Here is a 12,068-nt window from a genome sequence, read left to right on the forward strand (position 1 = left end):
AATGAGCCGCGGCCCGGTACCGACTAATCCATGGACTGGTCCCGGTCCCCGGACCGGGGGTTGAGGACCACTGGTGTAATCTATTGAGGTTCCTGTTCTCCCCAGGCTCCACCCTCAAATTTCCAGGAGTTTCCCAGCATGGATCCAGCAACCCTACCCATCATCCTCTGCCAGTGGCCAGGGGAAACATAGCAATTTATTTCATTATATTCATTCATTCAGCTTATATACCACCCCTTATTGTGACATCACGGGGCAGTGTGCATAGAACAGAGAAACAAGAAAATACATTAAGCACTTGCAGCAATTTGAACAAGAAATATAACAATCATAGATGATGAATGTATAGCATATGGCAAAGAACAGTATAACAGATAAGTGGAACATACTGGGTGTCATTGTTATAGTTTCCTGGCAATTGGGTCCATTATGGAGTCCCTGGCCTTATCCAAACACCTGACAGAAGAACTCTGTTTTGAAGGTCCCATGGAATTGTTTGAGTTCTCATAGGGCCTTGAACTCTTTGGGGAGCTTGCTCCACCAGGTTGGGTGGATGAGAAAGCACTGGCTCTGGTCAAGGCCAGGCAGATTTCTTTTAGGTCAAGGATTATGATATTGTTGGAATGGATGGAGCGAAATGCTTTTCAGGGAGTGTAGGGAAGCAGATGGTCCTTGAGGTATACAGGACCCTGATCGTGTATGGCAGCCTTTCTCAACTTTTTTACCCTTGCAAACCCCCTGAAATATTCTTCAGGCTATGAGAAACCCCAGAAGAGGCGCAATCGTGCAGAGTACGGTTGAGAAGCTGAGCTGTGGATGCGCCCACCTAGAGCCCCCTCCAGGCTTATCTATGGACATACTGGGAATGGGGACTGGGTCTACAGGACCATATATGGCCATATCACTTGATAAATGTTTAACGTACATATAATTAATTAACTAATCCCAGTTTTAATTAACTAATCCCAACCCATTTGGGAAACCTTTCCAGGATTGTCACGAAACCCTGGTGGAAAAAGGCTGGCATATGGCCTTGAAGATCCTACGTGACCACTTGGAACTACTTACATATGCGGCCTGCAGATCACATTTCATTGACTGAAAACTGTGATGTGCACACAAAAGCTTACACCTTAAATAAAACGTAGTTGGTCATAAAGTTGTAATTGGACACCAATCTTGTTAAGGCGGAACAGACAGTGTGAGTCAATACGATCAAGAAGAAGGAACATTAAATAAACGGCGAAAGAGGCTTTGAGTTCTAGAACCAGCCCCAAGCAGCCATTCCTCCCCTCTCCAGTCTCAATCCCAAAGCTCCAGGCCTTTCTCGACCCAGAGTTGGCAACCCAAGCTCCAGCCAGCAGAGCTGTTCTACGGCCTCATTGGCCCGGGGACCTTAGAGAGCAGAACGGACCATACCACTTCAGACTGCAAGCAGAATAAGACCCGAAGCAGAAACCAGGCTGAGTGAAAGCCTTTTTCTTCTACAGACATTAGTATATACATATATTTAAAAACGGCAAGAAAGTAAGTTTTATTTCTACATGGAAGAATGCTAAATCAGAAATCAACCCCCCCCATTCGAAATAGTACAGCGCACTCAATCGCTCCCCCCCCTTTTTTTTTTTTTGGTTTGCTTCCCCGGACTACGCGGATGTAATTCGAGAGGAGCGCATGCGCAGACTCCTGAATCAGTGCGACAGCTGCACTCGACACGAAGTACCCCTCCGCCATTTAAAAGAAACACGTTTTAAAACCCTAACCTAAAAGAAACAAAACAAGAGAACGCGGGGAGGGGAGGGACCGGGCGGAAGAACGCTCCCATGGATGGAGGAGGGAGGCCGAAGGAGCTCGGCGAGGGGCGCTGAGCTCGTAGCGCCGCCGGCGCAGGAAAGAAGTCCCGCCCCTGGCCCCGCCCTCCGCTCCCTCCGCAGCCGTGATGGCGCTGAGGAGAATCTCTCCTGAGGTAAGTCAGGCTCCGGGCTGCCGAAGGCTCCTGCGCTTCCCGCCGGCCTCTCTCGGCTGCCCGGCTCCTTTCTCGCCCGAGCCGCCGAGGGAGGGAGCACGGAAGGAAGGAAGAAGGGAGGGAGGGAGGCCGGCCTTTGCCTCGGCCAGCCGCGGCAGCTGACGGATCGCCTGGCGCAACTTCCTCCTTCGGTGTCGCCGCCGCTCCCTCCCCCCCCCCCCGGGGCCTGGCCGCTGAGGCCTGCTGCGCCGCTCCCTGCTCTCGGGGGGGGGGGGGGCTGCTGTTCTCCCCCTCCCCGATTGTCAGTCGTCCTCCCTGGGGTCTAAATGGGGGGGGGGGCAGGCAGGCTGCGGGGTAGGATGCTCTGCTGTCTTTCCCAAAAACAGGGAGGGCTGCCAGCTCTGGGTTGGGGAGTCCCTGGAGACCCTGGGGGTGAAGCCTGGAGTGGGAAGGGTTGGGGGCAGGGAGGGGCCTCAGTGGAGTCCACCCTCCCCAGCAGCCATTTTCTCCAGGGGAACTGATGGCTGTCACCTGGAGGTAGACTAGAATTCCCGGGGATCCCCAGGCCCCACCTGGAGGCTGGCATCCCTAAGAGAACCAGCGCAGAACCATCCATTCTGTCTGCCCTAGAGCCTTGCAGTCTTTCTCTTCAGTGGGGGGCATGCTGAACGGCAGATATTGCACACACACGGACACCCAGCTTCTGTGTTATGTTTGTGACAACCCTGTGAGGTAGATTAGGCTGAGAATTTGACTGCCCAGTCACCCGGGGAAAGGGGCAGTTCAAGTGGGGGGTTGAGTGATGGAAGGGGCTTTGGGTTCCCCTTGGATAGAGGGGTGGGGTAAAACCAAAACAGGAGAAATTCTAGGCAAAGGCTACTCAGGTCTCTTCAGGATTGGTAGCTGTGTTCATCTCCCTGTATCTGAGGAAGGGGGCAGAAACTGCTATGAATTTTCTTATTCTTTAAGGTGCTGATGGACTTCAGATCTGTTCAGTCATGGTTAATCCCAGGAAACTATTTGTAGGATTGCACTGCAAGTCTGGTACTTTGTGGAAAAGTCAAGCTTTAAGCTGTGGCTTACAGTAATGGGGGCCACACAGAAGTAGATAATTGAGGAAGGGATTTCTCTTAAACACCTGCAGTGTCCTGGAAGGTCTTCAAAATAATTTAGATGCTGCGATTTGGAAAAGCACTCAGCATCTGTTTATTTTTTGCCTGCTTAGATTCCACCTCCCTGAGAAGATAGAACTTCCCTCGTTTTTTCCTTTATGTTCTTGGGAATTCTTATGTTGATGATGGGAACTTTAATGTTTACACATGGAAGCTAACAATAGAGTACCACCTAAACAATTCATTTTCAAAGACAGCTTCTGATGGTGGACTAAAGTGTATGTAGAGGAGAACTGCTTCTCTCCCTTTAGAGTTTTTCATAGTAAAAAAATTCCCAAAAAGAATGACATGAAAAATAGTGTCTGCATGCTCAAAACATCCTCTGTAGAAGTTGCTGTTTATTGAATTTCTGCATATTGTTGTGCCTTACCTTCTTTTTGACTAACCATGATGCATAAGCAGATTAGTGATATGTAGAAAAAATAAATATCATTTCTCTGCTACTAGAGCATCAGCTGGTTTACAACCTATCTCAGGTGTTCAAGGTGCTGATGCCTAAATCTAAGCCTTTACTGTCCCCAGAGGAGATAATATATTTAGAATAAACTCTGGTCTTGTTTGTAAGATCAGTACACCAGAAGAAAGGGCTAATAAACCACCTGGTCTATTTAGGGACTATTTTTAATCAGTTCCTGTGATAGATGTTGACTAGATCCCGGGATCTATGAAGGCCACTCTTTGTGCTCTGGATCTGTGCTCATCATGGCTGTTAAAATAAAATAAGGACCACATCACTGGGTCTTTAAGATCTTTTGTAAATCAGTCACTATCTCAGGATACCTTCCCTTAAGCATTCAAAAGAGGCAGTTATCTGTCCACTACTTAAGAAACCATCCCTACAGAAAAATGATTTGGCCAATTATCACCCTGTCTCTAATTTGCTCTTTCTGGGGGGAAATTGGGTAGCTGTGTTGATCTGAAACAGCACCACAAAATTTGAGTCCAATAGCACCTTTAAGAGCAACAAAGAGCAACAAAAGCATGAGCTTTTGAGTGCATGCACTATTCCTCAGACAGTGAAACAAGGATCATAAGTGTACAGATATAAAGCAAAAGTAAATTAGTAGCAAATAGTAAACTGTGTAATAACATCCAAATTATGCAGTTATGATAATTCTTTGCTTAAAAAGTTAATCAGCCCTTTGGATTCAGTTATAGTTCACAAAAACAACTAGTCTCTTTTAATTATTTTTTTCACAACTGTGAAAGTGTTTGCCATTAATTGCTAACCTTGACATTTTTACTTCTTCAGTGTTTTTGTGAACTATAATTGAACCCAAAGGACTTAATAGCTTTTTAAGCAAAGAATTATCATACTGCATAATTTGGATGTTATGTCACAGTTTATTAATTTACTTTCCCCTTATATCTATACTCTTATGATCCTTGTTCCATTGTCTGAGAAAGAGTACATGCACTTGAAAGCTCATGCCTTGAATAAATCTTGTTGGTCTTAAAGGTGCGATTGGACTCAAATTTTGTGCTTTCTGGGAAAAGTTATTGAGAAAGCAGTAGCTGACCAACTCTAGGCATTCGGATAGTTATATATTCTGGACCCTTCTCACTCTGGCTTCAGAGAGTGAAAGAGAGATGGCTCTGCTAACTTGTGTTGATGATCTCTGATTGAGTATAGGCAAAGGCCATTCTTCTTTGTTTCTGTTTGGAGACAGGAGTAAGAATTGGGATGTGCATTGAACTGGCTGGAATAATTTTTCACAGTTTGGACCTAAAGAGTTGCTATTGGAAACCAGCTGTCATCTGTGTGGGGGGTTGTACAGGGCATGGTTCTATCCTGCATGCTGTTCCATCTCTCTGTAAAGTCTTTAGGCCAAATCATTCATAGCGTTGGAGTTGGCTGTCATCATTATGCAGGCTATATATATCCTTATCCAAATATCCTGGTGATGCAGCAGAGGTCCTAAGTTGCTGCCTGGCTGCTTTGGTTAAATAACTGACAGTGAACAAATGGAAGTTAAATCCTGGGAAGACAGATGTAATGCTGGTTGGGTAGGTGGAGGTCTTGAAGGACAATATGCTCCTCACTTTTGATGGGGTTCAACTGACCCTTCCCAACTCATTTAAGAGTAATGTGGTTAAACTGGATCCAACATTATTGCCAGAGAGGCAAGTTAATGCAGTTGCAAAAAGTACTTCCTTCCAAATTAGCCTAGCTTGGAAAATGGTCCCTTACCTTGATAATGGCTGATCTGGATACCTGGATCCATGCCATGGTAACATAGAGATTGGAGTGCTATAATGTGCTATGTATTGTTCTCCACTCACAGTCATTTTGGAAATTCCAGTAGGTGCAGAGTGTTACAGCTTGGCTATTACCAGGAGCTAGAAGGGGTGTGCATATTCCTGCAATCCTGTAGTCCATCCATTGGCTACCAATCAGTGACTGGCTCAATTCAAGGTACTGGCCCCTGAGGGGCCCTGGCACATTTGAAGAGGACTACAGACTGAAAATGTGAGAAGGGGAGCCCAAAGGGTTTAGGGGAGGCCCCTGTTAACTGAACTGACAAATTACCCTTTTTGTCACCATATGCCATTAATTTTTAGAAAGTTTGACCTTCATCAAGGGAAAGAAAAAGAAATTATATAATTCCATCCTTTTTGTGTGCTTGAATTAATGCATTCAAGAAAAAAAAAGGCACATGCTTCTCTTGGTTAAATTCTAGAAATTTGTTTCACATACATATAAGACAAGATATGTTGAGTTTAGTTAATTCACTCTTAACTTAGGTCTTTTTTTATCCAAGCTCATTGTGGAAGTGACCAGCCTACTGCAAGGAACCTGGAACCTGAGGAGTGTTCCTAAATGGCCATGGCCAAATAAAAGTTGATAATGGCTGTTTTAGATTTCTGTTTGTCTTCTATAGTCCTAATCCTATTGCATTTTTATTGAAAGTCTCGTGCTGTTGCTTAACTTAGTCTCCGTAATTTGCCTTGACTCCTTGTGAGAAAGCCAAGTTATAAATAAATTACTATCAAAGCCCATTTTAAAAATGGGCATTAAAAAAGGAGGCAGGCTGGAGGGCCTGAGAGGATGGCTGTGGCTCCCTTTGGCCCGCAAAGTGGGCTAAAGGGAGTGGAAAGCGCCCCCCCCGGTGGCAACAGGGCTTTGCAGCTTGCAAGGAGGCTGCAAACCCCCCCCCCCACTCCCTCCCAGCAGGAGCGTACCTGCAGGCCGCAAAGCCCTGTCGCTGCCACTCTCCTCATGGACGACAATGGAGGCTGCAGCCAAAAGACTTCTAGCAGGCAAGGAGGGAGGGTGGGAGCTGGAGGAGGAGGGCCAATCAGGGTGGATCTGGACAGACAGGGCCTCGGACAGTCTCCTCCCAGGAGGCTGTTTACCAAATATATAAGGGGTCTAAATAGCGTTAAGGATAATGTAAATAAATGAGTGGACTCTGAGGATGGATAGGTCTTATTTTTTCCAGACGTCAGACATTTCAGATGTAAGGTTGATATGTGCTATAAATTTTTTTGGGGGGGGGAACTTTAAAATAGGAGGAAAATTACTTCTTCCAAAACCCAGCAATCCAAGGTTGAAAAGAAGTAACTTCTGCTTGTCTGGATTATAAACTGGAGAATGAAGCCATTTGCGCTAAAGCAGAATGGCGGTAAATGGCTAGTATTGGAGCAGTAGTGATGGAATAGCAGGTAGCAGACCATCACATAATTGTTCATAAGTTTTTTCAGGGGCATCTTGGGTGTAAGTTTCAGGTGATATGCACGCAGCTTTCAAATACTTATTTTTAAATGCAGAAATGTTGTAGCAGTCCATATGACAGTTCACAAAATGCATGTCTGTATTGCGCCAAATCCCGATTATTCCAAGTTTACATTCAGAAGAGGTTCTCAGATGCTTCACGTTTGTCCTTGTTCTAATGTACCTTCTGGAACATTCAGTGGATGGGATTTGCAGCCACAGGACATAGTGATGGCCACTAGCTTAACTGGCTGTAAAGGGGATTATGCACATTTGTGGAGGATGGATCTACTATGGCAATTAAATGGAATGTCCATATTCAGAGGTATTAAAAGCACCTTGGGCCTCTGTAGCCTGCTTTTAGCAGCATCTGGCTGGCCTCTGTAAAGCAGGATGTTGGATTTCGATAGACCATTGGTCTGATCAGCAAGGTTTCTCTTGCCTGGACAAACAGGCAAGCTGGTTGGAAGAGGAGGTACTCAAGGGTGGGACAGCCACCCTGATTGGGTGTTAAGCGCTGAATGGCATTTTTTTGATGCTGTAACCCACCTCGAGCCTTCGGGGGAGGCAGGCAAAAAATTTTAAATGGATAAATAAAATTAAGCTACGAGACACGCTTCTCCTCCAAGCCCTTAACAGAAATATATTATGTGGAACAGACTTGCAAAAGTTTCCATTCAGGGCTGGGAGTGGGGGAACTCCAATTCTATAACTTTCAAGTGGGCCAGGGTTTCAGTACTGTAGTCGTAATGTCCTTATTCCAAGATATATGGCACTGTCCTAACTGTGGGACTGCCTCTCCCAGTATGACCCCCACCTCTTTAGGTTATTGTTTCAGGGCCTTCTATGGGTGCATGGCCTGCAAATTACCTGCTTGTCATCCACCAGGGCAAGAGAATTTTCAATGGTTGCTCCTTGTCCCTGGAAACAATTATCTGGGAAATTTCATTTCCTGTGGGATCTTCCAATGTTCCATATGTCATGGTGGCTTCTTTGTTTTGTGCAGCCTTTGGTTAATGTTATGAATTGGGGAGCTGGCCAGTTCTAATTTCTCTGAGTAATTAATTGATATTTTATTGTGTCTTGCATTTCTTTATTTGTATGGTATTTATTATAATTTGAAACATCATGGGAATAGTGTATAAATAGAATTAAAAATAATATTTAGGCTGTTTCAGCTTTGCAAGAGAATTTTTGGTTTGGAGCCGCTTACTTGATAACTTGTGGATACTACAGAATACGTTCTAGGTGAATAATCTATTACAACAGCTTTCTTGATTTGTTGGTTAGGAATAACGCCTAATTTGTGTGGAGATTGAGTATCTTGCTGCTACAGTTTTGCCAGTCGAGACAGGAGATGGGGCAAGTTGCTGAAGCATGGATCGAATGTCAGAAAAGAATAGATGATTATGTTGATGAACAGGTAAGTATGGGCATTTTACCTTCTTGACAAGTGCAGAAGGAAATGTAAACTGTTTTTATTAATTTTTTAAAAAGTGCTATTTCTGCCAACTTGCAGCTTAGTAGTGGTAGCTGCCCTGCAACGTTCTGACTGCCAGTTGTGCTTGAATGCTATTCCCTTTTGCTCCTAGGATGTTGGGGCTTGTTATGTATTTTAAAAAGCTACAGCTTAATAGTGGGATGTAAGGACAGCAAAAATCATGATGTCTCATCTGGAAACCTACACATATTCTGCGTTTCCTTCAGAAACAGTGTTTCTTGTCTAGGGGGCAGTAAGTAGATAAAACAACATGTCTGTTTACTTAAAATAACATCTGAATGTAATGTGATATTTTTTTCAATTTATATACTGTCCCTCTTTAACCAGTCATCTTGGGGCGGTGTACAACCTTTGACATGTACATTGTTACAACATTAAACAATAAAGCAATACAATTATTCAATAAAACATTAAAAACCATTTAAAACCTTAGTTCTAATTCACAAGTTGACAAATAGTAGCCCCATTATGGGGAGGGGGGGGAGGGCAGGATGAGGTAGTCTGAGCCAGATTGTACTCAGAGAAAGGAAATCAATTATTGGAGGGCTGTCCCCCATATCCCTGTGTTGACAAGGCAACAAGAAACTCATGATCCAGCGTGTCAAACACTACCATGAGGTCGAGTGATAGCAGCAGAGCTGACTCACCTCAGGCTAACTGTCCCCAGAGGTTGTTCATCAGGGCAACCAGAGCTGTCTCCACCCCATGGCCAGGTCAGAAGCCAGATTAGAATGGATCTAAAACCAGCGCTACATCCAGGAATGCTTGAAGTCTGTCTGCAGCAGCCTGTTCTGTCCCCAGAAATGCAAGATGTGAGTAGTAACAAGCAGTAACAAGCTGGGTCCTGTGGGTCTGATGATGATTTCTTCAGTAAAGGATGGACCACTGCCTCCTTCAGACCATCTGGGAAGGTCCTCGTGAACAGGGACAGATTTATAATTTCCCAGGATGGTCCTCTTATTTTTTTGTTGATTGTTGTTAGGACCCACAAGGGGCAGAGGTCTAGTAGACAAGTAGTAGGCCTTACTGAATCTAGCAGCCAGTCTACATTAGTCTGTGCAACATGCCTGATGCTGTAAAAAAATCCTCTCCAGAGATTGTCAAGTGGCCTCCTGTTCCCTTACTGCACTAACTGTTGGGGGAAGGTCTTCATGGAGTGATAAGTGCCTGTCCATAAAATAGCTCATAAATGTCTCACAGTTAATCTTCAATTGATTATTATCTGCGTGCTCTACTTGGAGGACAGATAAATTACACTAACAATTGAGTCAGGTGTGAGCTAGCAGACTCAGTGGAAGTAGCATAAAAGCCTAATTTAGCTGCCTTCACTGCCATCTGATAGGCTTGTGTAAGCATCCTATAAGATGTTCTTGAAGTCTCGTCACAAGTTATCCTCCAAACTTCCTCTATTGTCTCAACTCACATTTCCTTCCACAGTATACCAAGGAATTGGTTTAGCATGGGGAAGAGAGCCTTTCGGCTGCTGCGGACCACTGTGCCGGGGTGGGGGGAGAGGACGACCTGGGGCACCGCGCACGCACAGCTGCCCCGGCGCGCACGTGCACGCGTGGACTTGCTGCGCATGCGCGTTTGCATCTGGCGGCCAAGACCCGGACTTGCTGCACATGCGCAGACTTGCCGCGCATGAGTGTTTGCGCCCCCTCCGGACGCAAACATGTTTGCGCTGCTGGCATGCCGGCGTTGGCTCCCTCTCCCCGCCCTTCCCGGCCGCGAACATATCGGCCGCCAAAGCGGCCGATTAGCTTGCAGCCCAGCAAGCTTCTCTCTCCCCCCCTGAAGCAAGAAGCTTGCTGGGCCGCAAGCTAATTGGCTGCTTCGGCGGCTGATTTGCTCACAGCCTGACAAACTTCTCGCTGTGGGGGGGGGGCGGGAAGAGGGAGCCGGGCCCGGCGCTGAGGCCTTCGTGGCCCGGCACTGGGCCGCAGCCCGGGGGTTGGGGAGCACTGCTGTAGAGCATTCAGTAATCCCTATGGATCCACAAGTCTCCATGGGCAGGCATAAATGTGCTCTCTGCCTATGGATTACTATGGAGTCATCCATAGTCGGGCCTTTAGAGCATAGTGGTCTGGCCATGGCACAGGTTGCTATCTATCAGATCCACATCCAATCCAGTGACAAAGATCAGCTCCAGCACTTGGTCTGCTTGATGGGTAGATCTGGTAACAAACTGTGAGAGCCCCAGTGTAGCCATGGATGCTACCACGTTGGGACCGGAACCAGAGGTAAATACATTTGCATGGACATTGAAGTCTCCGAAGATAAGCCTTGGGTATTGCAATGCCCACACTGCGGCCATTTCTAACAGGCTCAACAGGGCATCTGCCAGTGCATTCGGCAGGCAGTACATGAGCCAGATAGTTAAGCTCTCAACCAAGTCCCACCCCAGGTCAATACCCAGGATTGGCACAGAGCGCTTTAAAGAAGAAAGTCTTCCAAACCAGGATAGCCACCCCTGCTCCCTGCTCTGAGGTCTGGGATTGATGCAGGATCGAGAACCCTGGGTAGGTGACTGTTTTGTCTTGGTCATGCGTGCCAAATCCACCTCACACTCTGCAAAGTATGATTGCAGGGTAGAAGATGTGTGTTTAATGGATCAGGCATTACCCAGTATTAATGCTGGAGTTGGGTCCCTTGGACTCACCTCACATGTTTCTTGGAATGGGTCAGAGATTAGAATGGAAGCAAACTTATCTGTATTTTGGTGGGACCGGGAAAGCCAGGTGTGCCTGCCATTCGGACACTCATATCTTATCCCCTTTTTATTGTCCACTCTCTTCCCACCACTACACCTATCGTATCCCCAGATGCTAGGAATCCACTTACAACAGTCAGGTGTCTGTCCAGATGTTTAGCAGAGGGAGGATCTGAGACTGGAGCTAGGTGTACCTGTGAGAACCTAGCATATAACTTTCTTTTAATGGTTTAGAATCTTGCTTTGTGCCTTGCAGACCTGAGACAAACCACCAAGAGGGGCTTCATTGCAGTGTGGTTGTCATTAGTACCCGAGAAGATGTCAAAGGAAAGCATGAACTTGGTGGCTTATTGTGAGGTTCTACCACCACAATTATAAATCTTGATTTGAAGCAAAGATTGATTTATTGAAAATGTTTGAACAGACCTGATCAATACGTTGCCAAGGCTGAAGCACAATAGCCCTGGCAGGCTTATATCAGTTTGCCCAACGCCTGTCCCCCTAACTCCAGTTTTTGGTGGGAATAGGCTTAGCTAGATGAATTACTAAACCTTCAGTCACAAAGCAAAACAAACACAAAAAGAACAGGAGCAAGGATACAGAGCTATCTACCAAGTAACACTTGGCAGAATAAATGGAAATCGGTGTCAGGCCAGATCAGAGGGCAAGGCATAGTAAAGGACTAGGCCATTAAATGACCAAAAGGCTAGAGGCAATAAAAGGGGGAAAGGAGCATGTCAAGCAAATGATTACATGATTAGAAACAGATATACCGATGTCTGGCAGAATTAACCGTTTCTGACACTTCTATTCTGTGCTGACCCTGTTGAGAAAGCGAGGACTTAATATGTTGTGTCAATAAGAAACAAATCAACTGCTTGTATTCCTTATATATGAAAGTTATGTGATCCTTGCAAAAAAAGAATACATGATGTATTCAGAAGACAATATGAAATATGTACCATTTGGATGATAGATGTTATATTTCAAACATAGCTATA

The 12,068-nt window shown here is 45.6% G+C and overlaps 1 protein-coding gene across 6 annotated transcripts in view; it reads left to right on the forward strand.

Annotated features, from left to right (window-relative positions):
* The first annotated feature begins 1,703 nt into the window (after positions 1 to 1,703).
* FAM193A (family with sequence similarity 193 member A) overlaps positions 1,704 to 12,068 on the forward strand; it is a 51,294-nt gene continuing 40,929 nt past the window's right edge. For 2 of the 6 annotated variants that reach the window (XM_077310745.1, XM_077310746.1), the window contains exons 1-2: positions 1,704 to 1,966; positions 8,144 to 8,276. In XM_077310745.1, the coding sequence (XP_077166860.1) occupies positions 8,211 to 8,276 (66 nt within the window). In that variant the 5' untranslated portion in view covers positions 1,704 to 1,966; positions 8,144 to 8,210. Of the gene's footprint in view, positions 1,967 to 5,586; positions 5,609 to 8,143; positions 8,277 to 12,068 lie in introns of those variants that run through there. The other 4 variants (XR_013226657.1, XM_077310741.1, XM_077310743.1 and 1 more) reach the window with 3 other exon arrangements.

This window comes from Paroedura picta, chromosome 14 (assembly GCF_049243985.1).
Source record: "Paroedura picta isolate Pp20150507F chromosome 14, Ppicta_v3.0, whole genome shotgun sequence".
Classification (NCBI taxonomy): domain Eukaryota; kingdom Metazoa; phylum Chordata; class Lepidosauria; order Squamata; family Gekkonidae; genus Paroedura; species Paroedura picta.